Source organism: Elephantulus edwardii, unplaced genomic scaffold (genome assembly GCF_000299155.1).
Source record: "Elephantulus edwardii isolate Elephantulus edwardi_28Jun2011 unplaced genomic scaffold, EleEdw1.0 scaffold00033, whole genome shotgun sequence".
Classification (NCBI taxonomy): Eukaryota; Metazoa; Chordata; class Mammalia; order Macroscelidea; family Macroscelididae; genus Elephantulus; species Elephantulus edwardii.
In genome coordinates this window covers 6,679,622-6,707,174 of record NW_006399783.1, presented here as the reverse complement: position 1 = coordinate 6,707,174, position 27,553 = coordinate 6,679,622, and the positions used below count along the sequence as shown (strand labels likewise).

Genomic DNA, 27,553 nt, shown 5'->3' with positions numbered 1-27,553 from the left:
AGGGGTATGCAGGAGAAGGATGTGGACACAGTGAAAACCATCAGGAAACTGCTGGTTGCCAGCCTCTGGTTCAAGGGCCACGGCTGTACCCTGACCCAGGATTGTCAACACTAACTTCCCGGCACCCTCCAGCAATGCTCATTATCTCAGGCAGGGCTGCCAACTCAAAACAAAATTATGTCTTATGCACTAAAGGAGAAGAAAAAAACATGACTGTGTAGCTTTTCCCCAGAAGATAGGGTCAGGGAGCCTGTTGCAAGCATACAAGGCCAAAGCAGTGCTATCTGAGTCTCCTTCCCTCGCAGGGCTGTGGAGTCAGAACCCACTCACGGCCGACCCACCAGAGGGTTTTCCGAGGTGGATAGGAAGTGGCACTCTTCCTCTGGCAACCCTCTGCAAACTTCCCAAAAGCCCTCATTCCATGCACCCTTCCTCATGCTGTCTTCTCTCCTCTTGAGTGAATCAGCCCAAGCTGAGCCTTGTTCACTTACCTTAGCACATTCAAGAGCCCAGGTGGTACAGTGAGTTAAGTACTGAAAGATTTGGATCTACCAGCCACTCTGTGGGTAAAATGATGAAGTTCTCTGCTTCCGATGTTGCAGACTGAGGGTCCCAAATGACGGAATGGAATAATTTTATAATTATTAATAATGAGACATACAGCCAGGAACGAGATAGAGCAGAGAGCATAAAACAGGGGGTCAGTAGTTCTCGACTGAAGACCCCAAGCCAAGCCTCTCTGTATCTTTATTGAAAACTATCTGGAAGTAAATCACAAAGAGAATTCAATGCAAATGAAGCCAAGCTCTTTCTATTCAAAACCTTCTGCTTGACTCAGGAGGGAGGGGTTAGCAAATGCAAGAATTTGGTAAACCTTTAAGGATTGCCTTGATGCCTCAGGGTGAACTCTAGCTCCGGAAGTAACACTCCCTCTGTAGGGGGCCCCTTGCTGTCTCCCGTCTGCAGGGAACAAACAGCTCATTTTCTATGATCTGCCATAAGAGAAATCCTAACTTATAAATTTGTAATTCCTTCAATTCCTGAACAAGGGTTTTCATATAATATTTGGTATAAAGTTTAGCTTCCCATAGGTTGAAGCTCTGAAAACTCTATGAAGCCGTTCTCCTCGGTCTATCGAGTTGATCTGAGTTGGGATCACGCTTTGGCAGTGGGTAGCACTTTCAGTCCTGTGAGTGCTCACTGAGGCTGACTGCAGGAACTTTGCCCTGATCTGTCTTTTAATTATTGTAATTATATACTTACTAGATTATTCACCTGTTGAACATTTTTGCTTGCATAATCATTGAAATTCATTACATTCCTCATGTTGTACAACCATCACCGCTAGTTTATTTGCAATTATATTCCATCCTTCTTAAAAGTAGCTTAGTGAATAACCCATGCAATGAGTTAACTTTTTCTTCCCTGAGCTTCCATACCAAATGACCACTAAGAAATGTTGGGCTCTGCATATACTTGTACTTTCTAGATGTTTTCTGTAAGAGACATCATACAGATTTTATCTTTTTGTGACAAACTTATTTCACTCATAATAATATTATGTAACATATAATAATATTTATAACATATATAACAATAATATTTTCAAGGTTCACCTATAAGCAAGGATGAAGAATTATTTATCAGTACCCAGTTATCATCAAATAGACTGTCCCTCATGTTGACCTCATGTGTGTTAGGATACAGCTGTGTTCCCTAGGGTTTTCAATGGTTTCTTTTTCCAAAGTAGATCACCAGGCCTTTGTTCTGTAAGGTTCCTCTGAGTGAACTTGATCCACCAACCTTCTGGTTAGCAGATAAGACTTTTAGTCCTTTGCACCACTGGGGATTCGGAGAACTGTTGTTGTTGTTGGATGCCATGCATGAGCTCTAACTCCCTGCAACCATATATACAATCAAATAAACCCTCTCTGATCCTGCACTGTCCTTACCATCCCTGCTGTGTTTAAGCTCATCGTTGCAGTCACTGTACTAGTCCATCTTATTGAGGGTCTTCTTCTCCTTCATTCATCCTCCACTTTTCAAAGCTTGATATCCTTTTCCAAGAGTCCTTGGAAGAGTCTCCCCACGGCTAACAGGCCCAAAAGTATGTGAGATGCAGTCTTATCATGCTTGCTTCTAAGGAACACTCTGACTGTACTTCCTCAAACAAAAGATTTGTTTGGGTTTTTGGCAGTCCATTGTAAGTAAGGAGGATAAAATTTACTTGCCCAAGTCTATCCAGTTATAAATGGCCCAGACAGGATTCTCTCAAATCATGTTAGGAACAGCCCGTAGCTGACCTTCCTTCACTGGGTTTCTGAGGCTGTGGGAGGAGACTTCCCATCGTTCTTCCACAGAGCCACGGGGGAGATTCAAACCAGCAGAGAAGTGAGACCTCAGGGCTGGCAGTGCAGCTTCCTACAGGCTGTGCCACCACAGTCAGGATTAGAGAGCATGTTCAGCCCAAACCCAAGCTCTCCCCCGTTACACCAGCAATTCTCAAACTTTGGGTTCTCTACAAAAGAACCTTAGCAGCTTCTGTTTTTGTGGCTTATATCTATTGATACCCATCATATTATCAAATAAAACTGAGACATTTGTAAAATGTGTATTACCAGCCCATTTAAAAATAACAATAAACACCTATTATATCCTTACATAAATAGCATTTAATGCAGAATGAAACAAAGGAAATTTAATTGGGAAGAGTGGTGTTGTTTTACATTCTTGCAAATCACTTCAGTGCCTGGCTTAACAGAACACAGCTGCATTGTCACATCTGTTTCAGCAGTCAGTCTACTGTGACACGGCATTTTGGCTAAAGTACAGGAAGGAAATCTGGCTTCCCACAGTTATGTGGTCAGGAAAGGGATATTTTGATAGTCTTTTCAAATAGTATGGATATTCTGTGATGCTACACCAAAACCTGACAAGTAGTAGTTTTTTGTAAGGTTAGTGAAGCCCCATTAAGGAACTTATTTCCACTCTGTTTCATTAAACTCCAAGGAACCTTGGTGGCACTATTGTTAAAAGTGTTCGTCAATTAAAAAGTTGACGGTTTGAACCCACCAGCAGCTTTTCAGGAAAGTGATGTAAAGTCTGCTTTCAAAAAGATTTATGTCTTACAAAACTTATGGAGGAAGAATATCTACTTTGTCCGTAAACAGTAGGAATGCATTACTATCCATGGGTCTGCCTTGCATGTTGAATGGAATTTTCATCTTCTGTGATATCACATGTTTATCATTTGGAAAATATTGGTTCACTCTGTTACACTGTTGTTGTTAATATGCTATTTTGTCAACTAGGACCCATAGCAATCCTGTTAACAACAGATCTGGACCCTGCCCTATCTTGTGCCATCCTCATAATTTCTGATAGGCTTGAGCCCATTGTTACGATCACTATAAGTTAGAGTCACTTATCTTGTTAAAAGACTTCTTCTCATAGGCTGACCCTCCACCTTCCCTAGCATAATGTCCTTTTCTAAGGACTGGCCCTGTTCTGCCCACAAAATGCCCCTCAAAGAAATCTAAAAACACGTCTGAAATTTCAAGAGCGTTTATGATATTATTTCCACGCGTGGAGACTTTTTTCCCTCTTCAGAAAGGTGGTGAAGGAAAAAAGCCCCGAGTTTCCCCTCCCACTTGCTTTTATAGCTCTTTTGAGAGCCCCTGTTAGGGCAGGGGGATTGCGATCTTGGTTGGTGGGTTGACTTTTGATGGACTGGCTACTTTGCCCGCCTTTACTCCTGTGTCACGTAGACACTAGTTAATCCCTTACTTTTCAAGGACAGACAAGGCTTTACCCGGGGCACTCATGTTTGCCCTAAGCTAAGAATTTTTATGGCCCGCTTCTGCCTCTAGTGTTAATGGGGGTTTATAAAAAATGGGGTTTCTGCTGTCCCTTCAGCCCCTCTTAACAACATGCACAGAAGAACTCCAAGGTATATTAGTTCACTTAGCAGTGCAGGGAATATTAGTACTCTTCTCCAACACCCCAGCTCAAAGACGTTGATTCTTCTGTCATCCTTAGTCATTGTCCAACTTTCAGATTCATAGAAAGTAATTTACATGGGAAATAATTAGGTTACGTCAATCTTCTAAATTATGCAATTTATATGTTATATAATATTTTAAAAATCATACATCCACTAACATCAACACCAGTCTCATCAGGAGAGTTTTTGAGTGTGAGGAAGCTGTCAAGCTTATATTGACAGTTACAGGTCTTCCAAAATTTTCCTTTTCACTTGAAAGCTCAAATGTTATCATTGACAACAAATACTGTCAGTTATTTTCTTAGAAGTGACAGGTTCCAAGAAAACAACTTGGTTCATTTTCGAGAAATTATCCACTAAATATCCACCTCTCAATAACCACCAGCTCAAATCTTTTTTTTTAAGAAAAAACAGTGTTTCAGACATAGGTAGGAAACTCTGGTGGTGTGGAGAATCTCACACACACACACACACACACAACCCCCCTCAAAGAGGCACTTCTCTAAAGGTTCAAATCCACATGGTTCTGTAGACAAAAGATGAGTAACTCCTCCTATGCTATTTACGGCCTCCAAAACCCAGCGTATTTTTCTCTTCAAGGAGAAGAGTGAATTGGGGGAAGGAGGTGGGTAGGGAGAAAAGTGCAACAATGAATGACTGGACACCCTAAGTCTCTGTAAACTTTCGTTAAAATTAATTAAAAAAAATATAAGAAAAACAACCCAGCGGAGAGTCAGCGAGAAGCTGGGTCCAACACAGTGGCGGCAGTGAGCTGGACTGAGAGTTGATGGGGTGGGGAGGCTAGTTCAGCATGCAGCTGGTTGCACACGGACTCCTCTTCAAGGCCACATCATATTCACACACAGTAGCTTCAAGGGTCAAGATTTAATCAGTTTGAAAGATTAGCTATGAAGCTTACTGGGCAGTAAGTTTGTGTTAATGGGGAGAAAGAAATCTGAAAAGAGGGGGGAGTAATTAGAAAACTTGAGGAATATTATGAATTTGCACATACAGAAATTATTTCACTTAGCACGTTGCCGCAAATGACGGAAATGTGTTTCTAAGCACGGTTGTCAATTTAAAAAGTGTGCAGCAACGTGTTAAACCACACCAAAAATTATTTTATTAACAGACCGTGTAATTGATTTTGCTGATTTAATACATGGCCTTACATAATCAAAAGACAAAAAGTACTTAATACCATTAATAATTTGTATAGCTGCATCAAGAGGTTTATTAAGTGAAGCTGTTTATATTTTTTAAAACCTGTGTTGTTGTGTACCGTCAAGTCAGAACCAACCAATAGCTGACCCTGCAGCGGGTTTTCAGAGGCAGTTAATTGCATGGGAGGAGATTGCCCATCCTTCTTCCATGGAGCAGGTGGTGGCCTCAAACTGTGTGCCTTCAGGATTGCAGCACAGTTTCTTGCCACTAGGCCATCAGTGCATAGAAGTAAAGAATATAGTGGCCACTGGCACTGCCAAGTGTAGAGTTGATGTTCTGGTCCATAAGAAATGCCTAATAGGGGAGCTCTGGTGGCCTAGTGGCAAGGAGCTGCAACTACAATCCCAGAGGCGCACGGTTCGAATCCACCAGATGCTCTGCCGGGGAAGGAGGGACAATCTCCTCCTGTACCAGTCAGATCTGATTTGACGGTACACGCACACAAAAATAATAAAATAAAATAAAATAAATTTTAAAAAAAAGAAATGCCTAATGATTACTTCTGAAAATGTTGTTATGTGCCATCAAGTTGCTTGCGACTCATAGCAACGCCGTTCTATTCTGTGCCAACCTAGCCATTTCAAATGCACTCATTCCCGTTACAGAATCGATCCATCTCATCGAGGGTCTTCCTCTCCTGTGCTGTCCCTCCACTCTGCCAAACATGATGTCCCTCTCCAAGGACCAGTCCCTCCTTGCAACATGCCCAAAATATGTCAGATGAAGCTTCAGAATCCTTGACGCCAAGGAACATTCCGGCTTCACCTTCTCTAGGACAAACCTGTTTGTTCTCCTAGCAGTCCATGGTATATTCAACACTCTTCTCAAACACCACAGCTCAAAGGCACCACTTATCTTTCTATCATCCCTATCCACTGTCCAACTCTCTGATGCATAGCACATAATTGCGAAGACTATAGTCCGGATTAGGCGCACCTTAGTCTCCAGCCTGATGTTGTTGCTCTTCAGTACTCTTGAGAGGTCCTTCATAGCTGACTCTCCCAATGCAATTCATCTCTTGATTTCCTGGCTGCTGTTACCAAGAGTGTTGACTGTGGAGGCAAGTAAACTAAAATTGTTAACTATCTCAATCTCTTCACCGTCCATACTGATGCTGCCAATTGGCCCAGTGGTGAGAATCTTTGTTTTCTTGATGTTGAGCTTCAGTGGTCAAAGGGAGATAGGTGTTGAATGCTGTAGGCAAAAGTAGGAAGGGATGGTGGTGGAGTAAGGAAAGGGTGGATAAAAAAAAAAAAACACCAAAACCAAAAAAACCCATAAAACCCAACAACAACAACATGTAACGGGGGTGGGCAGCAACATTGAAACTATTGGTCATTTTTATAACTGGGCAAATGACTTTCATCTGCTGCTTCTGTGGTATGCTTGTCTGTCAGATACTATTATATATATTTAAAGATTAAGACAGACTAGGAAGAAGGATTGGCCAACCACTTCTGAAATGACAGGCCTTCAAAAACCCTATGTACAACAGAGCACACTTAGACTATCTAAAAATGTAGTCCCTGTAAATCCTATGGAACATGGTTCTTCTCTGACAAACCTGGGGCTCCCAGGAGTCAGTAGGTTCAATAGCAGCTGTTTTTAGTTGAAATATGGTGCCACTGCCATGATTCATGCTAAGGGATCTGCAGCTTTACCTTGGGGGTTTGGTACTATCAGTGAAAAGGGCACACACATTTGTGTCTCATCGCAAGTGTAGTTTTGACCTCAGAGGTCCCTGGAAGGATTTTGGGAATCCCCAGTAGTCTATGGCTGAGACTCAGAGAACCTCTCAGATGTGTTACACTGTGGAAGGTAAAGAACACAGGCCCTATTCTAAGTTAGCGTTCAGTTCCAGATTTAAAAGGCAAGCTCATAGAATGTCATTAAAAGCAGCACAAAGCAGAGGCAGGGCATCTTGGCTCCCAAGTGCCCTCTGCAGAGGGAGGGCCTCGGCAGCTGCAGAGAGCTCAGTGTCTGCAGCGCCAGCAGCGGCGTAAACACAGGCTTCCTCATGCTCCTGGAAGAGAGAAAACACAAGTCTGTGTGCTTCCATGTAATGGCATATTTACTAGCACCAGGCCCTCCTGATGCTGGACTCATCCCATTTTCATGAGGCCCAGGAGTGGCATGCACTTCCTAAACAACATGCTTCCAGAAACTCTATGAATGTTGATAAATGTTGTTAGTTGTAGAGGGGCTTTCAGGCCTTTTGTTCATAGGGTCATTATGAATCGTGCTGGATTCGAAGGCAATCAACAACAGAGACAAGGAGTGCCTAGTGCTCGTGAGGGAGCCCCGGTGGCGTAGTCCACAGGGAGTTGCACTGTTAACCCAGAAGTGGCCCCTCTCTGGTAGTTCGAATCCACTAGCCGCTGCCAAGGAGATAGAGGCACAATCTCCTCTCATGCAATTTTACAGTCTCTGAAAACCTGCTGAAGGGTCAGATAGGAGTCAGTTCCAACTCAATGGCAGAGAGAAAGAGAGAGAGAGAGAGAGAGATGGTGAGCAGCATGTAGCCTGCACTCCACCCTCATGAAGACCCTTTATTTAGCAAAATCTGCTACTGAGTTTGGCTCTGAATTCCTACAGCCGACATGGGTAAAGAAAGGATGGCATGTTCGTCCCCACTGTCAAGCACAACTATTGGCAAAAGGATTTGTAGTGGGATTTGGGAGCCTGAGAACATGATGGAAAGCAGGCTGGTAGCATGTGTGTATGTGTATACACCCTGACACACACACACACATACACAGATACAAACTTTCTCCATAGCCTTTCCCTTGGGGGCACAGGGCTGAGTCACAGCTCTCTGAGAGTGAGTGTGGCAGAAAGTGACGACAAGAGCACATTAATTGAGTTGACTGGCACGAAAGAGGCTAGTGGATGGGGGTAAAGAGAGGACACGTAACAAATCTCTATGGAGTGTTCTCTGCAGGCAGCGTGATGAGCACACACAGAAGCGCTGAGCAGTGCAGTAAGTGACAAGCAAGTCAGTGGTACTGACTGTGTGTGCTCTGGGATGAAGAGGGATAGGAGAAAGTCCACCCCACCACAGACCTCTAACAAAGTAAGAATGTCCTTGTCTGCCCTGAAAATAAAGCCGCTGCCATTTATAGCATCACGTGTCAGGCGCCAGACTGAATTCTTTTTAATATGCTTTCTCATTTTATTCTCCCAACTATCCAAGACAAGTAGTCTTATTTCCATTTTGCTGATGAGATGACTGAGGCCAGGAAGGTTGACTAACTATTGTTAATTATTGATCACACTGCCAGTAACAGCAGAGCTCAAACTTGAACCTGGGCCTTGCACCACTCCAAGGTCCATCCTTTAACCACTTAGCCACTACGTCCCTTAAGCAGAGTCTCAGGTGGCTCCGCCAGAGGCTGGCTCATTGGAGATTGACAATAGACAGTCATAGGGCTCCTTGGATCCTGCTGCCTGTCTGGATGCAGAGAGAAGGCAAGCTCAGGGCACTGCCACAGTCCCATCAGGTACCTGTCAGTGGGTCTAATGAGATCTGTCCCCAGCAACCGAGTCTTTTCTAGCAATGCCAGCTGCTGCCCAGGAATAACTGCTGTCTTCTTTACCCTCTGCTCATGCTGGGGGCTCCTCAGAGCACTTCAGAGAGTAGCTCTCCAGTGCTGGCTGCACCCTTGCCTTTCTTTGTGCAGACAGTGGGACAGAAATGTGCCTGCAACCATCTGGACATCTCTGGAGAGTGGCTGGCTATGAGCATTGCAGCCCTTACGAATCCTGTGCTGGCCGTGGCCTACAGCAGATGGCAGCAGTAGGGGACACGTCCAGGCACTGACGGTCATTCACAGCATCTGTGGGCGAGGTCATGGGAGGCCTGAGCTCAGGCCAGGAGCTGAGAGATCCCTTCAGTCATTCGAGTGTTTATTGGATGCCCACTCTATGCCAGGCACTGTCTGAGGAGCAAGGAGTGCAGGGACCCCCAAAACAAAAAGATATCTTTGAACTCCAGAAACCTAGATCAGTGAAAAAGACAATAATAACTGTCACCAGTAAATTAGGAATTTCAGATAGAGGGTAGAGAAGAATTTCTCAGGGGATAAAGGCAATAGAAAGGACATATATTATGAAGGCCCCAAGATGAAACAAGTTTACATTCAAGAAATTGAGGAAACCTTGAGGTGGAGCCAGTGGAATGAAAAAGGCATTGGCGTAAATGAAAAGCTCAAGAAGGAGCATGTGAGGCCTGCAGGCTCTGAGGGGAACTGGCTCGTTCTCACAGGGGAAATGCAGAAGCCAACGAAGATGTTTAAGCAAGAGAGTGACATGATCCGATTCTCACTCCAGAATATTAATCTAGAAAAGAGAATGGAAAAACAAAGAGATCGCTGTGACTCTTTGAATAAACGTATATATTCTTGGATAGAGTCATATCTATGTGTATTCACCTTTTAATGAAGACTAATGTATCAGGGCAGTGGAAGGGGCCAGGGGGCTGGGGTTGTGTAGCTCATGGGGGCTTATGCTGCCAAAGGCCATGGCTCTCCAGTGCTTCACATACAGCAGCCCCTCCTAGGGAGAAAGACAGATAGTTCTTTCCAATTAACTTATAGCCTCAGAAACCTGCTGGTGAGTCAGTTATGAGTTTGAACTGACTTGAGGGAAATGAGAGAGGAAAAAATGGCAAGAGGAACCCTTGTGGTTAAATAGGTAAGCATTTGACTACTAACCAAGAGGTTAGAAGTTTGAACCTACCCAGCGGCTACATGGGGAAAAATCTGGTAATCTAAGGATTGTAGCCACAAAACCCATATGGGGCAGTTTTTACTGTGTCACATTGGGTTCTGTGGGTTGAAAACAATTCAACAGCACCCAATAATAGCAGTGTTCCAGGGTGCATTGTTGATTCAGTCGAAGGTGATTAAAATTCCCACCTTCTATGCAGAAGACCCAGGTTTGATCCCAAGGAAAACAACTCATATGCAGCCACCACTTGTCAATAGAGGCTTTCGAAGCTAAACAGGTTTTAGCAGAACTTTAAGAGTAGGAAGAAAGACCTGGCTATCTCTTTTGGAAAATAAGCCAGTGAACACACTATGGATCACAATGGCTTAGTGTGCAGCCAATCATGGGGATGGCACAGGGCGCAGCCACAGCTTGTTGCATTGTGTCTAAATCTTCCTCGTTGTCATCTAATTGTAACAGACTCATAAGTTACCCTCCAGTGGGTTTTCAGAAGCTGTAAATGACCCGGAGGGAGATTGCCCATCTTTGTCCCACAGAGTTGCTGGTGCATTCATGCCACCAGAGAGGTGTGACCTTTGGGGTTAGCAGGGCAGCTCCCTCTGGACTAGGCCACCAGAGCCCCTGATATATGGGAGGGCATGTCACAATGACGACAAAATAAAATGCCAGGAGCAAAATAAGATGCTCCGAGAACTTACCACAGAGTGTCTCAGTTAATTCTCATAATCACGTCACAAGGTAGCTATATTTTATAAGGAAGAATTCTAGTTGTACAATGCACTCGGCTGCTACCCAAAAGGTCAATGGTTCAAACCCACCAGCTACTCCATGGGCAAGAGATGTGGCAGTCGGGTTCAATAAAGATTTGCCGCCTTGGAAATTTTACAGGGTCATTCTGTTCTGTCGTGCTAGGTCATTATGAAGTGAAATCAATGCAAGGGCAGTACGGGTAGCTTTTATTTCTTTATTATTTTTAGACTTAATTTACAGATGAAGAAATGCAAGGTCAGAGAGATCAAATAACATGTCTAAGATCCATCTGGAGACTAAGGTTCACCTGACCCAAGCCATCGTCTTTGCAATCACTTGCTATGCATCCAAAAGCTGGACAATGACTAAGGATGAAAGAAGAATTGATGCCTTTGAGTTGTGGAGCTGAAGAAGAGTGTTGAATATAACATGGACTGCTAGGAGAACAAACAGGTTCATTCTAGAGAGGGTGAAACCAGGCTGCTCCTTGGAGACAAGGATTCTGAAGCTTCATCTGACATACTTTGGACATGTTGCAAGGCGGGATTAGTCCTTGGAGAGGGACATCATGCTTGGAAGGGTGGAGGGACAACACAGGAGAGGAAGTTCCTGGATGAGATGGATTGATTCAGTGACTAGGGTAATGGGGGTAAGTGTGTCAGAGACAATAAGATTGGCCCAGGATAGAGCAGGGCTTGTACATTGGGCTGTTGTACATAGGGTCACTATGAGCCACAGGCAACTTGATGCCACATAACAACAACCACAAGGTCACATAGCTCTTAGGCAGTGGAGCCAGGCTCAGGGAGACCTGCTGCTTCCTGGGGCCCAGCTGTAGAAATCAGCCTGCAGCTCCTGAGAAATGGCTGCATTGTCTCTCCTTCCACATACAGCAGGTTCAAGAGTTCTTTGTGGGACACGTGTCCACACCGCACAGCTCAGGAACAGGGAGACTCCACTCCCAGAAATCTGTGTGCATTGTCATGCGAGGCAGCTGTGTTTTGGAGACTTGCTCTGGGACTGAAACAGAACATTTAAATGCAGGTCAGCACATAGGTTGACCCTCTAGAAACGCTCCAGCAGTTCTAAGGCTGACGGGGCAAGAGTGCAGTCTTCTGAAAGGGTCCCTCTGGGGGCCTGAGCTGCAGCGACCGGCAACTTTGGAGTTGAAGTCCTCATGAAGGGCTTCCTACAAAGAGAGCTTCCTCCTGCAAATATATCTGCATTTCTAAAGTAAAACCTTTGATTTACAGCTTCTGAGCACAAGGCCAAGTCTCAGGGGATACTCGGTACTTAAAGCAGTTCCCTTGCATCCCAGCTCCACACCACAGTGCCAAACACAGCTCCACCTGGGAAGGTCTGGGGGCTTCCGTCACACAGACGATGTTTCCTGAGCATCTGCTGGAGGCTCTGGCTGGCACAAAATGTTAAGTGCTAAGCTGCACATCAAAAGGTTAGAGGTTCAAGTCCACACAGAGGTACCTCAAAAGAAAGGTCTGGTCATCTACTACTATAAAATTAGCCTTGGAAAACTCCACGGAGCACAGTTCTACTCTGACAGACATGAGATCACCAGGAGTCAGAATGGCCTCGGTGGCAGCTAACTAGCACACAAGGAGGCTGGAGTGAGCAAGGCAGACTTGGCCCCGCTGTCATTAGTGACTTTGAGGACTGTCACCATGGGGGTAAATGCTGTGAAGGAAATGACTGAAAGCCTTGGGGGACCTTAATGTCACCTGTGGGGGTGAGAGATAACAGGAGAAGTGAAGGCAGAGAAGGGGGTTCCAAGCAGAGGACAAACAGGAGCAAAGACCTGAACCCCAGAAGAACAGGAGCTATGAAGGGAATGGCATACCCAGGAAATAATCATACCTTGGAAGGCCTTGTAGGATTTGGGCAGGAGTTCCTTGTCTTACTCTAATACGCTGTAGGTGTTGGGAAGGCAGCTTATCCTATTAGTGTTGTGTCCAGCAGAGCCAGGTCAGCACCCCAGGAGCTGCGAGTGTGGGCTGGAAAGTTCCAAACAGCTGTGTGGCACTGCTCACCCTCCAGGACCCTCTCTCAGAGGGGAATACTGTCAGCACTCGGAGTTCAGTGGTCATGCACACATCGGTCCAGCTAACCAGCAACTCCATACACCTATGGGGCACCCGGGTGGTGCAGATAGTTAATATGCTTGGCTGCTAAGAAGCTGAGGTGTACCCAAAGGAGCCTCAAAGGAAAGACCTGGCTATACACTTTCAAAAAATCAGCCACTGAAAACCCTTTGGAGCACAGTTCTGCTCTCTGACATACATGGAGTTTCCATGACCTGGAGTTGACCTGACAGGAATAATTTAAGTTTGGCTCGGGGCATACTTAGGAGTTCTGGGGATGCAGTCCATAGTATATTGTTTTGATCACCAAGATTTTTTAAATTAATGTTAATGAAAGTATACAGAGACTTTGGATTTCCATTCATTCATTGTTTCATTTTTTTTCCCTGCCCAAACTCCTCCCACCCCAGTTCGCTCTTCTGTTTGAAAAGTAAAGTTCTTTCATTGTACAATCCCTCCCCCGAAATTCACCCCACTATGCAGACTTCGTTTTGAAAAGTAAAAGAAAAATTCTCTCACTATTATATAATCCCTCCCCCCAAGTCCACTCCACTATGCAGCCTTCATTCTGTACTCCTGTCATGACAATAATACCTAATCATATATCCCTTTTAAACAGTTCCCTCCCTCATCTGTTTCAATGCAGTATACGTAATTTATCCCATCTTTCTCAGTCTTCCCCCCAGCCACAATGTAAGTCCCGTTTTACAACAGTAGCACCATGCAGTATTTGTCCTTTTGTGACTGAGATATTTCATTCAGCATAATGTCCTCCAGATTCACCCATTTTGAATAATATTGCATGAGTTCCTTGTTTTTCAATGCAGCAAGTATTTCATTGTGTAGCTTCTCTATCCATTCGTTTGTTGATGGGCACTTGAGTTGTTTCCAACACTTTGCTATTGTGAACAAAGCCGCAATAAACATGGGTGTGCGTATATCTGCTTGGATGTCAGTTATGGTCTCTTTGGGCTATATTCCTAGTAGTGGAATTGCTGGGTCAAATGGTATCTCTCTTGCTAACTTTTTGAGAAAGTGCCATACACTCCCACCAACAGTGAACAAGGGCTCCAGTTTCTTCACAACCTCACGAGCATTTGTTGTCTGCTGCTCTGTTAAATTTTTCTATTCTTACTGGGGTGAGATGATATCTCATAGTTGTTTTGGACAGTCTTCTTCTATGGGTGGGATTTACAGTCTTTAAAATCCAATCTGGAGTCTCAGTGTAGCAGTCAGCTTTATGGTTGTAAAGTTATCTGGGCCACCATAGAGCATACCACGAGAATTCCAGAGAGTGTTGTTTTCAGTCCAGGGTCCTATGAATGACCCTTCTTCTGAGCAGACAGTTTTGGTATCTGAGTCTTCACTATATGACTGGGAACTCTACTATGTATCAGATATATACAGTATACAAAACTAGCTAAGATCCTTGTCCTCATGGCATTTAGTGGGGAGAAAAGAAACTTGTGTGGTAGAGTATATCTTCTCAGGACTGAGGTGGCTAAAAAGATAATAAAGAATATATCCCAAATAGTGGAATAGCTGTGTCCTATGGAATTTCTATGTTCAGCTTTTTAAGGAAGCACCAAACTGCCTTCCAGAATGGTTGTACCATTTTATAATCCCACCAACAATGTATGAAAGAGTTCCTTTCTCACCACATCCTCTCCAACATGTATTACTTGCTGTCCTGTTAAACACTGCCATTGTTACTGGAGTGAGATGGTGGTACCTCATTGTGGTTTTGATATGCAGTTCTCTTATTGCCAGTGATTTGGAGCATTTTTTCCATGTGTCTCCATTTGCTATTTGAATATCTTCCTCTGCGAAAAATTCTTTCCATGTCTTTTGCCCATTTTGTAACTGGGTTATCAGACTTTTTCTTGTAGAGGCCCAGGAGTATTCTGTAAACGTTTGTTATGAGACTCTTGTCTGAGATGGTTATTACCAAATGTTTATTCCCTGTCAGTAGGTTTTCTTTTCACCCTGTTGGCCAAACACAAATGAATGAATTGAGAAATGATGGTACATTCACACAGTGGAATACAATGCAGCACGCAGGAGCAATGATTTTGTAACTTATTACCTAACTTGGGAGGCACTAGAGAGCATTATGCTGAGTGAACTAACTCAGTCCCACAAGGATAAACATTGTATAAAACCATTATTGTAGAATGAGTATAAGGATCCAAGGGGGGTGGAGAGGCTGGAAGCAGAGGGATGAGGATATGCAGAAGGAGGGGAGGATTAATCATGGGGTTGTACAATTTGATGGGGGCAGGGTGAGGAAAATGGAAAGACTTTGTTCTTAAAAACAATGTATTCAAATTTTGTAAATAACCTAGTAGAAAATTTTTAAAAAGTAAAATAAAAGAAAGAGCTTAAGTGGAGAGGTGAAAGGGTTGCTTTCTCAGGCTCCAGAGCACAGCAATAAAAAAGAGATCTGAGCTTACAGCTTGGTTTCTGGGCTTACTCCCTCCATCTAAAGGATTAAATTAGATAATAGAATACAGCTCCTCCATCCCAGAGACTAGGATAACACCCAAGAGTTTTATTTGTCTTGTTATTGTCTTCGTCATTACTGTCCTTGACATTGTATTACCTGTGAGCTTGGCCACTTGCCTCAGGCCACCTTTGGACATGCTTGTCACAAAGCCTCCTGTTAATGTCCCTTAGGTGAGTCTCAAGGTCTAGGCATGCTGTTCTAGTTTCAATCATAGATGCTTCAACTTTGCTAAGTAATTGTAGCAGATAAATATGAGTGGAAGAATGAGCAGTGGCCAAGTGGCTGGGCCGTCACTGTCAGTCCGAGGTCAGACTCCTTCCCAGGGGTTCTCTTCAGAGTTAATTAGTCACCAGCAAGGAGAAATGCTCTCCCGCCTGGCACCTCCCCGCCCATCTTGCTCATTCATCCAGATCCTGCCTCCTGCCTTCCTCTCACTCACACCCCACTCTCCAGACACCTCCTGGAGCCTGACACTCAGTCTCCTGCCAACCGCCTGCAGTCCAGAGCTCCAGAATCCTTCCAGACCACTGAGCCTCCCTGCCCAAACAAAACAGGGTGGAGCCCACCACACCTCTGCTTCTCCCATTACACTCCAGCTAAGCCCTACCCATTCCACCTGGAGTCAGTACCACCCAGAGAGAGAAAGCCCTTCTCATTCTCTCCTTATTGGGAGGGGTACAGAAGGGTGGATTCTACTTCAAATCATCCAGGAGGCTCTGTTGTGACTCTCATCCCACTTTGAATGAAATGACTCCAAGGCACTAGTCTGCCCATCTCCACTGTCCCCCATGGCCATGGCCTTCTCTCGCTGCACTTAGTCTCAGGAACACGCTCAGTGAGCTCCCATGCTCCTTCACTCTGTGCAAGGCTTCACCCTTTCTGCCTATCACCACACCTTTAGTAAAAAGTTTTTTAAAGTTGCCCTTGAATCATCTCCCGGTGACCCGGCGTGTGCCAGGGCTGGAGCGAGCTGTGCAAGGCATTGTTTTCTGTACGTGCACAGCAAAACAGACACCAAATTCTACAAGTTTCTACTTGGACACTTTTGAGACATTGGTTCTATCCTTTGAGTTGTACAGTAATTCTCACCCACCAGTCACTTCATGGAAGAAAAATGTAACGTTCTGCTTCAATAAAAATTTGCATTTGAAACACTGAGGGGCTTGGGGGTGAGGGTGGCAGTTCTAATCTGTCCTACAAGATAGCTATCTATGACTTGGAATAGATCTTCCAGGAGTGGGTTATGTTTAGAGGTCTATTCCACTGTAGTTACTGTTTTATGAGTCTCCTAAACACTAGAAAATGTTTTTGCCCCTTACTACTCAAAATGTGTCTAAGGACCAGCACTCCCACTTTGCCCAGAGCTTGTTAGAAATGCAGTCTCCAGCCTTGCCCCAGACTGAATGGATCCAACTCTATATATTAGCCAGCTCCCAGGTGTTTTATGTATATTTAATAGAATTTTTCTAATATTCAGCTAGAAAAAGAACCTAGGCTCTTCACTCATGGAGCTTAATACATACACTAGACAAATAGCCAGCAGCATGGAGTGTTGTTACTCGAGATGCAGCCTAACTCAACAATCCCAGAGGCGCACGGTTCGAACCCACCAGGTACTCTGCCGGGAAGGAGGAACAATCTCCTCCTATACCAGTCAGATCTGATTTGATGGTACATGCACACAAGAATAATAAAATAAAATTAAATAAATAAAATAAAATAATAAAATAAAAAAAACAGGTCTTGTAAAAGGCACTTAATCAGCAAAGACAGAGGGGAAAGGGGATAAATAAATTCACCTATTCCCACTCAAGGGTATTAATGTACTTAGTAACTTTATCATTTATGACCGAATGATATCCCTTACTTTTGCCATAAGTCCCATTCACATCTCCAAGGAAGTTCTCTCATTCTAGAGAAAAAGCAGGTCAGTGCGGGACCTGGAGGCCAGGCAGGCATGGGCTCAGCCTCGGCCAGTCGAGGGATGTCTCCTCCAGTTGGATGCTCCTACTACCTACCATATCTCTGTCCCCTGTCCCTCCAGTTGTGGGATCCTCTTTCTGATAACAGGAGCATAGTACTCTTGATAACTGACAAAAAGACCCAAAATCAAGACCACTGCCGTCAGTTTGGTTCCAACACATAGGACAGAGTAGAACGGCCCCATAAGATTTACCAGGCTGTACATCTTTATGAAAGCAGATTACTACATCTTTCTCTCATAAAGTAGCCCATGGATTCAAACCACTGGCCTTTCTGTTACCAGCCATCACATAATCTACTACATGACCAGAGTTCCTTAACAGCCCTATTTCCCTGACTTCAGATGCACAGCAGAAATACTCCACACTGAATTAGGGTTCTTTCTTTTTTATTTTATTAATTTTCATGAACATTTATAGAGATTTTGGGTTTCCATTCATTCATTGTTGCACTTTTCTCCCTGCCCACCCCCCACCCCCAGTTCGCTCTTCTCCTTGAAAATCAAAAGAAAAACACCTTCATTGTTATATAATCCCCCTGCACCCCCCACCCCCACCCCAAGTATACACTCTGCAACCCTCATTCCGAACTTTTAGGATAATCATAATGCCCTAGAGTATATTACCTTTAAACTGTTCTCTCCCTCATAGCCTTCAATGCAGTATACATAATTTATCCAGTTTTTCTCAGTCTTACCCCCACCTTAATGTTAGCCTCATTCTACAACAGTGGCACCATACAATATTTGTCCTTTTGTGACTGAGATATTTCACTCAACATAATGTCCTCCATGGTCACCCATTTTTAATAATATTGCATGAGTTCCTTGTTTTTCAATGCAACGAAGTATTCCAGCATAGTATTCCATTGTGTGCATATACCACAGCTGCTCTATCCATTCGTTTGTTGATGGGCACTTAGGTTGTTTCCAACTCCTTGCTATTGTGAACAAAGCGACAATAAACATGGGTGTGCATATATCTGCTTGGATGTCAGTTATGGTCTCTTTAGGGTATATTCCCAGTAGTGGAATTGCTGGGTCAAATGATATCTCTATTTGCAACTTTTTGAGAAAACACCATACCGCTTTCCACAGTGGTTGCACCATTTTACACTCCCACCAACAGTGAATAAGGGTTCCGGTTTCTCCACAACCTTGCCAGCATTTGTTGCTTGCTGTTCTGTTAAATTTTGCTATTTTGACTGGGGTGAGATGATATCTCATAGTTGCTTTAATTTACATATCTCTTAGAGCTAGGGATTTTGAGCATTTCTTCATGTGCTTGTTAGCCATCTGAATGTCTTCTTCGGTGAAATGTCTGTTCATATCCTGTGTCCCTTTTTCTATTGGCTTATTTACCTTTATCTTGTTGTGGTGCTCAAGTATTTTATAAATTCTGGATATAAGTCCCTTATCTGATATGTCATTACCAAATACTTTTTCCCAGTCTATGGCTTCCCTTTTTACCTTGTTGGAGATGCTTTTGGATGTGCATAGGGATTTGATTCTTAGATGATCCCATTCATCTATTTTATCTCCTCTTGGTTGTAGGTCCAAGCTTTTCTTTAATGAAGTTTATAGTCCTTGGTTTTAGTCCAAGATCCATGATCCACCTTGAATTGGCTTTTGTATATGGAGTGAGGTGTGGATCTTGCTTGAGTCTTCTGCAGAATTAGGGTTCTTAAGAAGACCTTTAATTTAATTCTCACACTGTCCTCTGCCAGTTTAGTAGAAGCTCTATGAATTAATTGTAAAAGTATAGACCGTGGATCCAGAAACTTAGGTTTAAGTAGTTGATCCTAGGTTAGGAAACTTAGGATCAACTACTTGCTTGATATGTGATCATGAACCATATCTTAATATCTGTATTTCTCTTGCCCTAACTGTGAATTCCTGCCACATGGGGTTACTAAGAGGATTGGACACATAGTGAGTACTTTATTTAACAAATATTTGTTGGACATCTAAGTACCAGGGAGTTCTGGTGGCTTAGTGGTAAGGAGTTGCACTGACAATCTAAAGGCATATGGTTTGAATCCACCAGCTGCCTTTTGGGAGCTATATGGACAGTCTCCTCCCATGCGATTAGCAGAAATCCCACTGGGGGGTCAGCCTCAGTCAGTTCTAACTTGATGGTACATAGTAACAACAGCAACTGAGCACCAGCTCCATATACCAGCTTTAGTGGGTTATGAAGAAGGGCAACTTTAGACAAGAGCCCTGTCATCATGGAGTTTATTCTTCCAGTGAAAAAAGAAGTCATTCATTGAATAATCACACAAATAAACTTTAATCACCAATGGTAGCATGTGCTTTGAAGAAGAAAAAAAAAAGAAGTTAGGAAAGAGCAAAATAAGAACCCAACCTAGCCTAAAAATTCAGAGAAATGAGAACTGAGGCACAAATGGAGACTTGTACACCAGTATTCATTGCAGTGTTATTCACCATTGTAAGAACATGGAAACAGCCCATATGGGCAACTGCACAATTTAAGGGATGGAGAAATTATGGTACATTTACATGTTGAAATACTACTCAGCGTGCAGGAGCAATGATTTTGTAAGTCAGTATCTAACTTGGGAGGGACTGGAGAACTTTATGCTAAGTGAACTAACTCAGTCCCATGAGGACAAATATTGTGTAAGACCATTGTTGTAGAATGTGTATGAGGATCCAAAAGGGGTGCGGGGGAGCAGAGGGGTAAGAATGGTGGGGATGGAGAGTAGGTGGAGTTAATCATAGAGTCACACAACTTGATGGGGGGGGGGGCGTAAAGGAAATAGGAAAGATCCAGTGTGAAAAATAATATATGTTAATTTTGTAAGTAAACCAGTATAAAATAAAAATTTCATTTTAAATAAAAAAAATTAGAGGAGAATTTTTGGGGAGTGTACGTAACAATTTATGCAGTGTCTCCTTCCTGTATGTCACTCTGCACCTCTTTTTCAGGTATCTGGAAGGAAACCACTTAACAGCCGTGCCCAAGGAACTTGCCACCCTCCGACACCTGACATTAATGTAAGGAGCTGGCATGGGTAGAACCTTTCTTTTTCTCTCCTATGAGAACTCAGGAAACTGGTATGTAGGACAAGGGAGAATGATCCTGAAGGCTAATGGTATGTTTCCCCGGGAGAAACAGCCCACCTTGATATCCAAGTCTTATTCAGAGATGCTAACATTCAAAATTACCCAGAAGCCTGGTTCACTGACCCTTTGAATCACCTTCCTTCTTGGATTTGGGGAGGACAGTCCATCCCATGACCTTCTAGACTCCAGCCTGGATGCCTCAGTCTCCTTAGTCTCCAGTGTCTTACAGGCTGTGACTTCCCTGAGGCTGGCCAGAAGCAGAAATGGCTACTTCCTTTTCCTCCCTCATTCATTCCCCAGAAATATGCCGAGTAGATAATTCTAATTGAGGGCCCTTAGTCAGTAGCTGCCACATCCAGGAAACCTGCGGATGAGGAGCCAGTCTGCTGCATGAGGAGAGCTCAGAAGGCCAGGCTGGCTGTAGGTTTGTCCAGCAGCCCTACGCCCTTGCCACTCAGAACTGTGAGAATGCAAAATAGTTTCCTTGGGGAAACGGCAATAGAAAGATATTCCTGTCTGCACAGGGAAGCTGGGAGCCAGTTCACAAAAGAGAAAATGAGAGTTCTTTCAGAACAAAGCAGTGTTCCCCTAGGAAAAGGGGAAGACATAAAAGAAAGATGAAAGAATGCCCCCTGTCACCGTAGCTACACCTGAACCAGGCTTCTAGGTCTAGGTCTCAACAACAGTTCTGTGGGCGTTTGGGGGCCAGCTAATCCTGTGTTGCGGGGCCTGACAAGTACACTGTGGGATGTTGAGCAGCACTCCTGGTCCCTACCCCCCAAATGCTTCCCAACCCCACAGGTAATAACAACCGAAAATGGCTACAGGTGTACAATTTTACCAGTTAAGAATCTCTTGATGGGCCTTACCAGCACCCACCAGAAACGAACTCCAAATAAACGTTTACCCTTTTCTTTAAAAAAAAAAAAAAAGAATCTCTGCTCTAGACCAGTAAATATCAGGTGACTATTGAAACTACCCAAACAGCTGTATTTTTAAAAAATGCTGATGCCCAAGCCATCCACAGAGCAATTAAATATGAATGCCATCGAGTAAGTCCCAGAATATTTACAAGTTCCCCAAGTGGTTACACTGTGCAGCTAAGGTTGAAAAACCGTTGCTCTGAAAACTGGTATTTCTGCAAACAGAAGCTAGATAATATAGCTGGCAAAGGACTATGCTATTGCCAATCCTATTTTCCCCTACTTCCTAAGAAGGAATCTGATAAAAGAATCAATGAATGCCAAAAGAGAGGGCAGGGGTAAAGGGACAATTAAAGGAAGAATTGATCAGGGGAAAAAATACCAGTACTTGTGGTTGTACCTAGGGTCGTTATGGGTCACAGGTGATTTGACAGCACATAACAACCATATATTATATTGGTTGTTTTTTATTTAAGTTTCTTGTTTAGAGTCAACAAGACCTCATGGAGGGCCTTTGTATGTAAAAGTCAGTTTTTATTATATTTTGGAGGAATATTCTTCTAAGTGGTACAGCACTTTTCTGTCAATTTGCTACACTGAGGTAACCTGGGGTTGCTGTGATGCTGAACCTTGTGCCATTGGGGTGTTAGATGCCATAACGGTTACCCATGGTGGACAATGTTTGGTGGAGCTCTCAGTTTAGAACAGGTTTGGAAGCAGGAGTGGCATCCACTTCCTAAACAACATGCCTCTGGAAGTTCTATGAACTTTGAAAAATGATGATAGTTACAAAAAAGCTTCAGGTCTTTTGTTCATAGGGTCACTATGAGCCGTGCTTGACTGGAAGGCAATCAACAACAACAATAAAATAAGGAGTGATTGCCTTCATATTATGTTTCTCTGGTACAATGGATAGATGAATAAACATGTAATTGAATAGCTGCATGGGTTGATGGATGAGCAGTTGCTTGAATGACTAAGTGCCTCAGTGGAAAACTGAAATGTATAGTTGGATAAACAGGTGAGGGGGCAAACGTGGATGGGTGGATGGATGGATGGACAAAAATGGACAAATGGACAGACAGACAAATGAATGGATGAATTGAGAGATCAATGGCTAACTGGGTGGGTGGATCAGTGGATCAGTAGTTAAGTGGCTTGATGCATGGGTAGATGAACAGGTGAGTGGGTGGAGAGATAAGCAGGTAGGCAATTGGATGAGGTGTCAGTGGGTGCATGGATGGATGGAGAGGTGGATAGATTCATGGTAGGATGGATGGATGGATGACAGGCATGTGTGAGCCTGAAGAATGACCCCTCTGAATACAATTGGCAGCAAAACCAGGGTTTTCAGTGAACTTTGTCTTCTTTTCCCTAGTGACCTGAGCAACAACAGTATCGGTGTGCTGACCAATTACACCTTCAGCAACATGTCACACCTGTCAACTCTGTAAGTACTGGGCTGTCCTTTCCCTCATTCCCCTCAGGCCTCAGTTCTCCCCTCTAGGGGTCGCCAAGGCTGTGGTTGTCCCCGGTAGGGTTAACCTCAGTCATCAGAAGGAACATGAAGTAGGCTGGGACTCCTTTGTGTGGAAAGTTGGAGAGGAAGTGGAGCCTAATTACTCCTGAAGGAAGCTCTCATTGGAATGCCCTCGGTGATTTGTGAATTTTCTTTCCCAGTGGAGGGTTTCCCTACATAATTATATTTTGCTCAGACCCATTTCTTTCCAATTAACTCTGCACGTTGTGAGCACTCACCCTTTAACAATAAAGGGAGATGATGGAGAAGCCCTTTAAAGAGCCAGCCGGCAAGAGAACATGGGAGAAAACAGGGGGAAATTAAGCCAGTGCCTTGCTGGCATGGTAGAAGACATTTCTCTTCCTTCTATGGTTAGGATGCTTTGGTCAGTATGTTAAAATTGGGATGATAAGTCATTTTCTTGATGGGGCCGCAGTGTGGACAGTGCACCCATGAATAGCTGAGAATATACGAGCGACCAGCGGGGCACTGTCTTGTCTCCTACAGGATCCTGAGCTACAACCGACTGAGATGCATCCCCATCCATGCCTTTAATGGACTGCGGTCTCTCCGTGTGCTGTGAGTAGCCCGGGGCACTGGGTCTCCACTCAGACTTTACCAGGTTAACAGCAGGGGATAAACAGAGTACTTCTCTCCTCCAGGCTCCTTGGTTCAAACCCCACCCTCCACCCACATGCACTGCACACACATACGCTACCCCCCTCAGCATTTGTTTGTCATCAAAGAGGTGGAGAGAGCTTTTGCTTGAGAGTCAGCCAGACCTGGCACCCAGCCCACTACCCCTTGTGGCCTGTTGAGCAAATTACTTTGCCCCTCTGAGTTTCCACTTCTTGGTCTGTAAAATGGGATTAATAACATCTGCCTTTGGAGGATTAGGGTGTGCAATTATACCTTGCACCCTTGGAGAGAGCGCAGTGTGTGGCACGTCACCACTACTGCAGGATCGTTACGTTCACAGTTGGTTCCTTCAGCTTCCACAGTGTGAACCTTTGTAAGGGAGCAGCACTCATACAGCAGAGATGGTGAGCTGGGAGCCCAAGGGCCTGATGCAGCTCACCGCACACAAGCAGCGTTTTGCAGATTTAGATTGGGCTCACATGTCTTTAAAAAAGGTCTTTAATAACACAGTGATATTGCCAACTGTTAGCCCTTGAGAGAGTTCTCATAAACATCCTAATTTCCACATGTTCTTGGATAAGGGGGAGGCCTGACCTTACCCAGGGCCTCTCTGCATTCCTGCATGGCAGCCACAGGTGGCTGTAGAGAGGGTCTAGAGACAGGATTTCACAGTCTGCAGCCTCTACTCCCTGCCTGTCGCAGCACCATAGCTTCCTGGCCTTGTCCTACTCATGGGTGGGGTGGCTGACCGAGGTGGGGTGGCTGACTGAGGTGGGGTGGCTGACCGAGGTGGGGTGGCTGACCGAGGTGGGAGAACTCCAAACACAGGCTCCGTAGCCCTGGATCCACCTATTTACCAGGCTTGGCTCTGCCCACTCCTGGTTGTGGGAGTCTTCCTACCCATAAAATCAAATAATAATAGTAATTGTCCTCTGAAAGTCTTGCAAGGACTAAATGCACTATTCCGTGGAGAGAGCTTAGTACATGTTGTGACATACTGTAAACACTCACTAAGTACCCATTTGGATAGGAGTACTTAATGATCTGAAAATGTCCATGTGATCAAAGCAACTTGCAATATAATGCAATCCTGATCCATATTCCAATGGTCTTCTTCCATGAGATGGAAAACTAATTACCAACTCTACGTGGAAAGGAAAGGAAATCAAGCACTGCTAGAGAAGAACAAGGCAGAAGCCCTCACATTCCCCAACCTTAGAACCAGCTGCAGCTGTTAAAACAGCCTGGTCCTGATACGGTGACAGACATGTAGACCTGTCTCTCCGTCTTATGAGTCAGAACCTGCAAGTCAGCGCAGACCCTCCAGCAGGTTTTCAGAGGCTGTTAATCACAAAAGGGGAGATTACTCTTTTTGTGGTTTTGAAGTACCTGGCAGTGCAACTCTTAAACCACTAGGCCACCAGATCACACTGTTCCTCCAGGGACACAAAGACTCATGGAACAGAATTTAGAACCCAGATGTAACTCCATCCATTTGTGGACTGCTGGTCTTTGTCAAAAGGTTGAAGTTCATTAAATGGATAAAAGAAAGTCTTTAACAAACAGTCTGACAAAACTGGGTATAAAATTGCAGCAAAAATATAGCAGAATACATCCCTCACACTATATATAAAAACTTAAAAAAAGGATTAAAAACCTAAATGTAAAATCTAAAACTATAAGGCTTATAGAAGAAAATATAGGGACAAAGCTAGAGACCCGATTACAAGCCATACATATACCAAATGTTGCTAAAAATATACAGAAGTTAGATTAGATAAGTAGGGTATCCTAAGAAGGAAACATCTGTGCTCATCAAAGGATGTCGTCAAAAGAATAAAAAGAACCTGCAGACTTGGAAAAAGTTCTTGTCTACAATATATTCAGCAGAACTATCTAATCTCTGAAATGTATAGGAAACATCAACATTGCAACAACAGAAAGATTAGACAATCAAATTTAAAACAGCCAAAGGACATGAACAGACATTTCACCTAAAGACACTCAGGCAGGTAAGGAGCACATGCCCATGGTCATTAGCCATTCAAAGCAGTTCGACTCACTGTTATCGAGCTACCCATCGCCAACCCTCCAGCTGGTTTTCAGAAGATATAAATCACTTGGGAGAAGGTTGCTCAGCTTTCACCTGTGAAGCAGCTGGTCGATTCAAACCACCAAAGAGTTGCCATATTTGAGCTGGCCCATAGTAGAAGGGCAGCTTCCTACAGATTACACTGCCAGAACTCCCTCACTGGTAAATTTTGTTACTGTTATACACCATCAAGTCAGAACCGACAACAGGTTTTCAGAGGCTGTAAATCATGAGGAGGATTACGCATCTTCTGTTCAGCAAGCAGTAATTCAAACCACCTACCTTTGGGTTGGCAGTGCAGCTCTTTACCCACTAGGCCACCAGAGATATGCAAATAAAAAAACAATAATGAGATACTTTCTGGATCTCAGTCCAGCAAGAATAGCACTGATTGAAACACACATGACAACGACCACAAAACCAAAGAACAGCAAATAGTGAAAAGGTTCTGAGGCAGCTAGAACCTTTACACACTGCTGGAGGGACTACAGAATTACACAACTGTGACAGCAAATAGTATGCCATTTCTTTAAAAGGCTATAAATAGAAATGGCAAATGACCCAGCACTCCTCCTAGATAATAAGAGTGATGACACAAGTAGATAAATGCAGACCTGTGTTCATCACAGCATTTGTCACAGTAACAAAATGAAACAGCCTCAGTGTCCATCAACAGATAAATTGTAAGGCATACGTACAAAGGAATACTGCACAACACTAAAGAATAATGATGAACCTGTGAATCATCTCCCAAGATAGATGAACCAGGAGGGCATTATTCTGAATTAAATTCATTCACAAAAAGACAAATATCGTATGACACCTCTTATAAAAAGTCAAGAATAGGTTTGCAAGCAAAAAGAAATGTTCTTTAAAAATCAAAGCATTACGTAGAGAGTAGACCAGAGTTAATGGTAAAGTCAGTTCACACAGGGAGAAGTCAGCGCAACCTGACCAAGGCCAAGCAAGACACTGAGCGGTTAAGCGTTATATATAAGCAATCCTTCAACAGCAGGGATAACTAAGAGTACCTCAGATAAGTGTTAACACTAAACAGACGGGGGGGGGGGGTGTCATGTGGGAGAACATCCACATGGATATGTAGGTGTCACTCACTCACTGATTGCCACTGAGTTGGTTCTGACTCCAAGTGACCCTGCGCTGAGTGCCTGAGGCTGTAAATAAAGATGGCAGGAGACTGCCTCCCCTTCTCCTCCGAGCCCCCGGTGTATTTAAACCACTGGGATGCTCAGCTTTTGAGTTAGCGGCACAATTCAACATAGTCTGTGCCCTCAGAGCTCCCTATATACAGGATTAGTGGTAGATACTTCTACATACATACTTGCAAATGCTTGTGTACTCATGTATATCAGAAAGCATATATGGGACAGTATTTCTAAATAAGTATTTCTATCCAGTGATAGAAATAACTGAGACATCAGTACTGAACCAGTGGACTCAAAGACTAAGGACTATGGTCTCCCAGGATATTTAAGTCAATTGGCAAAACATGGACCAGAAAGTTCAACACCTTCATCTAGTGAGTAGTATCTGGAGCCTCAAAAGCTTGCAAATAACCATCTAGGAGGCATCTATTGGCCTTTTTGCCACCTGGAGCATAAAACAATAAAGAAAAATGAAAAATAAGCAAATTAATCCAGAGGGCTGATGGTTCACATGACCCACAGCCTCCCCTAATCTGAGTCCAGAAGAATTAGGCAGTGCCTAACAGCCACTTCTGACTACTGTGGTCAAGACCACAATAAGAAGTCCCAATTCGAATGAGTTAAAAATAATAGATACAAAAAATCCTGAAATAAGTCAGACTTACTGACCTGAAAGAGAGCAGAAGAATCTTTGAAGTTGTTGCCTGCAAACAACCTTCTAACTTGAAACTGAAGACACTCCCTGAGGACCTTCCAGCCAAATAATAGAACTGTGAAACAAACAAGAGTAAAGAATGTGAGTCTTAGAATAGTCAACTCTACGAGGCCCAAGGTCA

At 43.8% G+C, this 27,553-nt stretch overlaps 1 protein-coding gene across 1 annotated transcript in view; it reads left to right on the top strand.

Moving 5' to 3' along the window:
- Positions 1-27,553, top strand: part of SLIT3 (slit homolog 3 (Drosophila)) — a 915,040-nt gene that overhangs the window by 818,634 nt on the left and 68,853 nt on the right. The window contains exons 21-23 of the mRNA XM_006884333.1: positions 20,241-20,309; positions 22,680-22,751; positions 23,328-23,399. Coding sequence (XP_006884395.1) covers positions 20,241-20,309; positions 22,680-22,751; positions 23,328-23,399 — 213 coding nt within the window. The remainder of the gene's footprint in view (positions 1-20,240; positions 20,310-22,679; positions 22,752-23,327; positions 23,400-27,553) is intronic.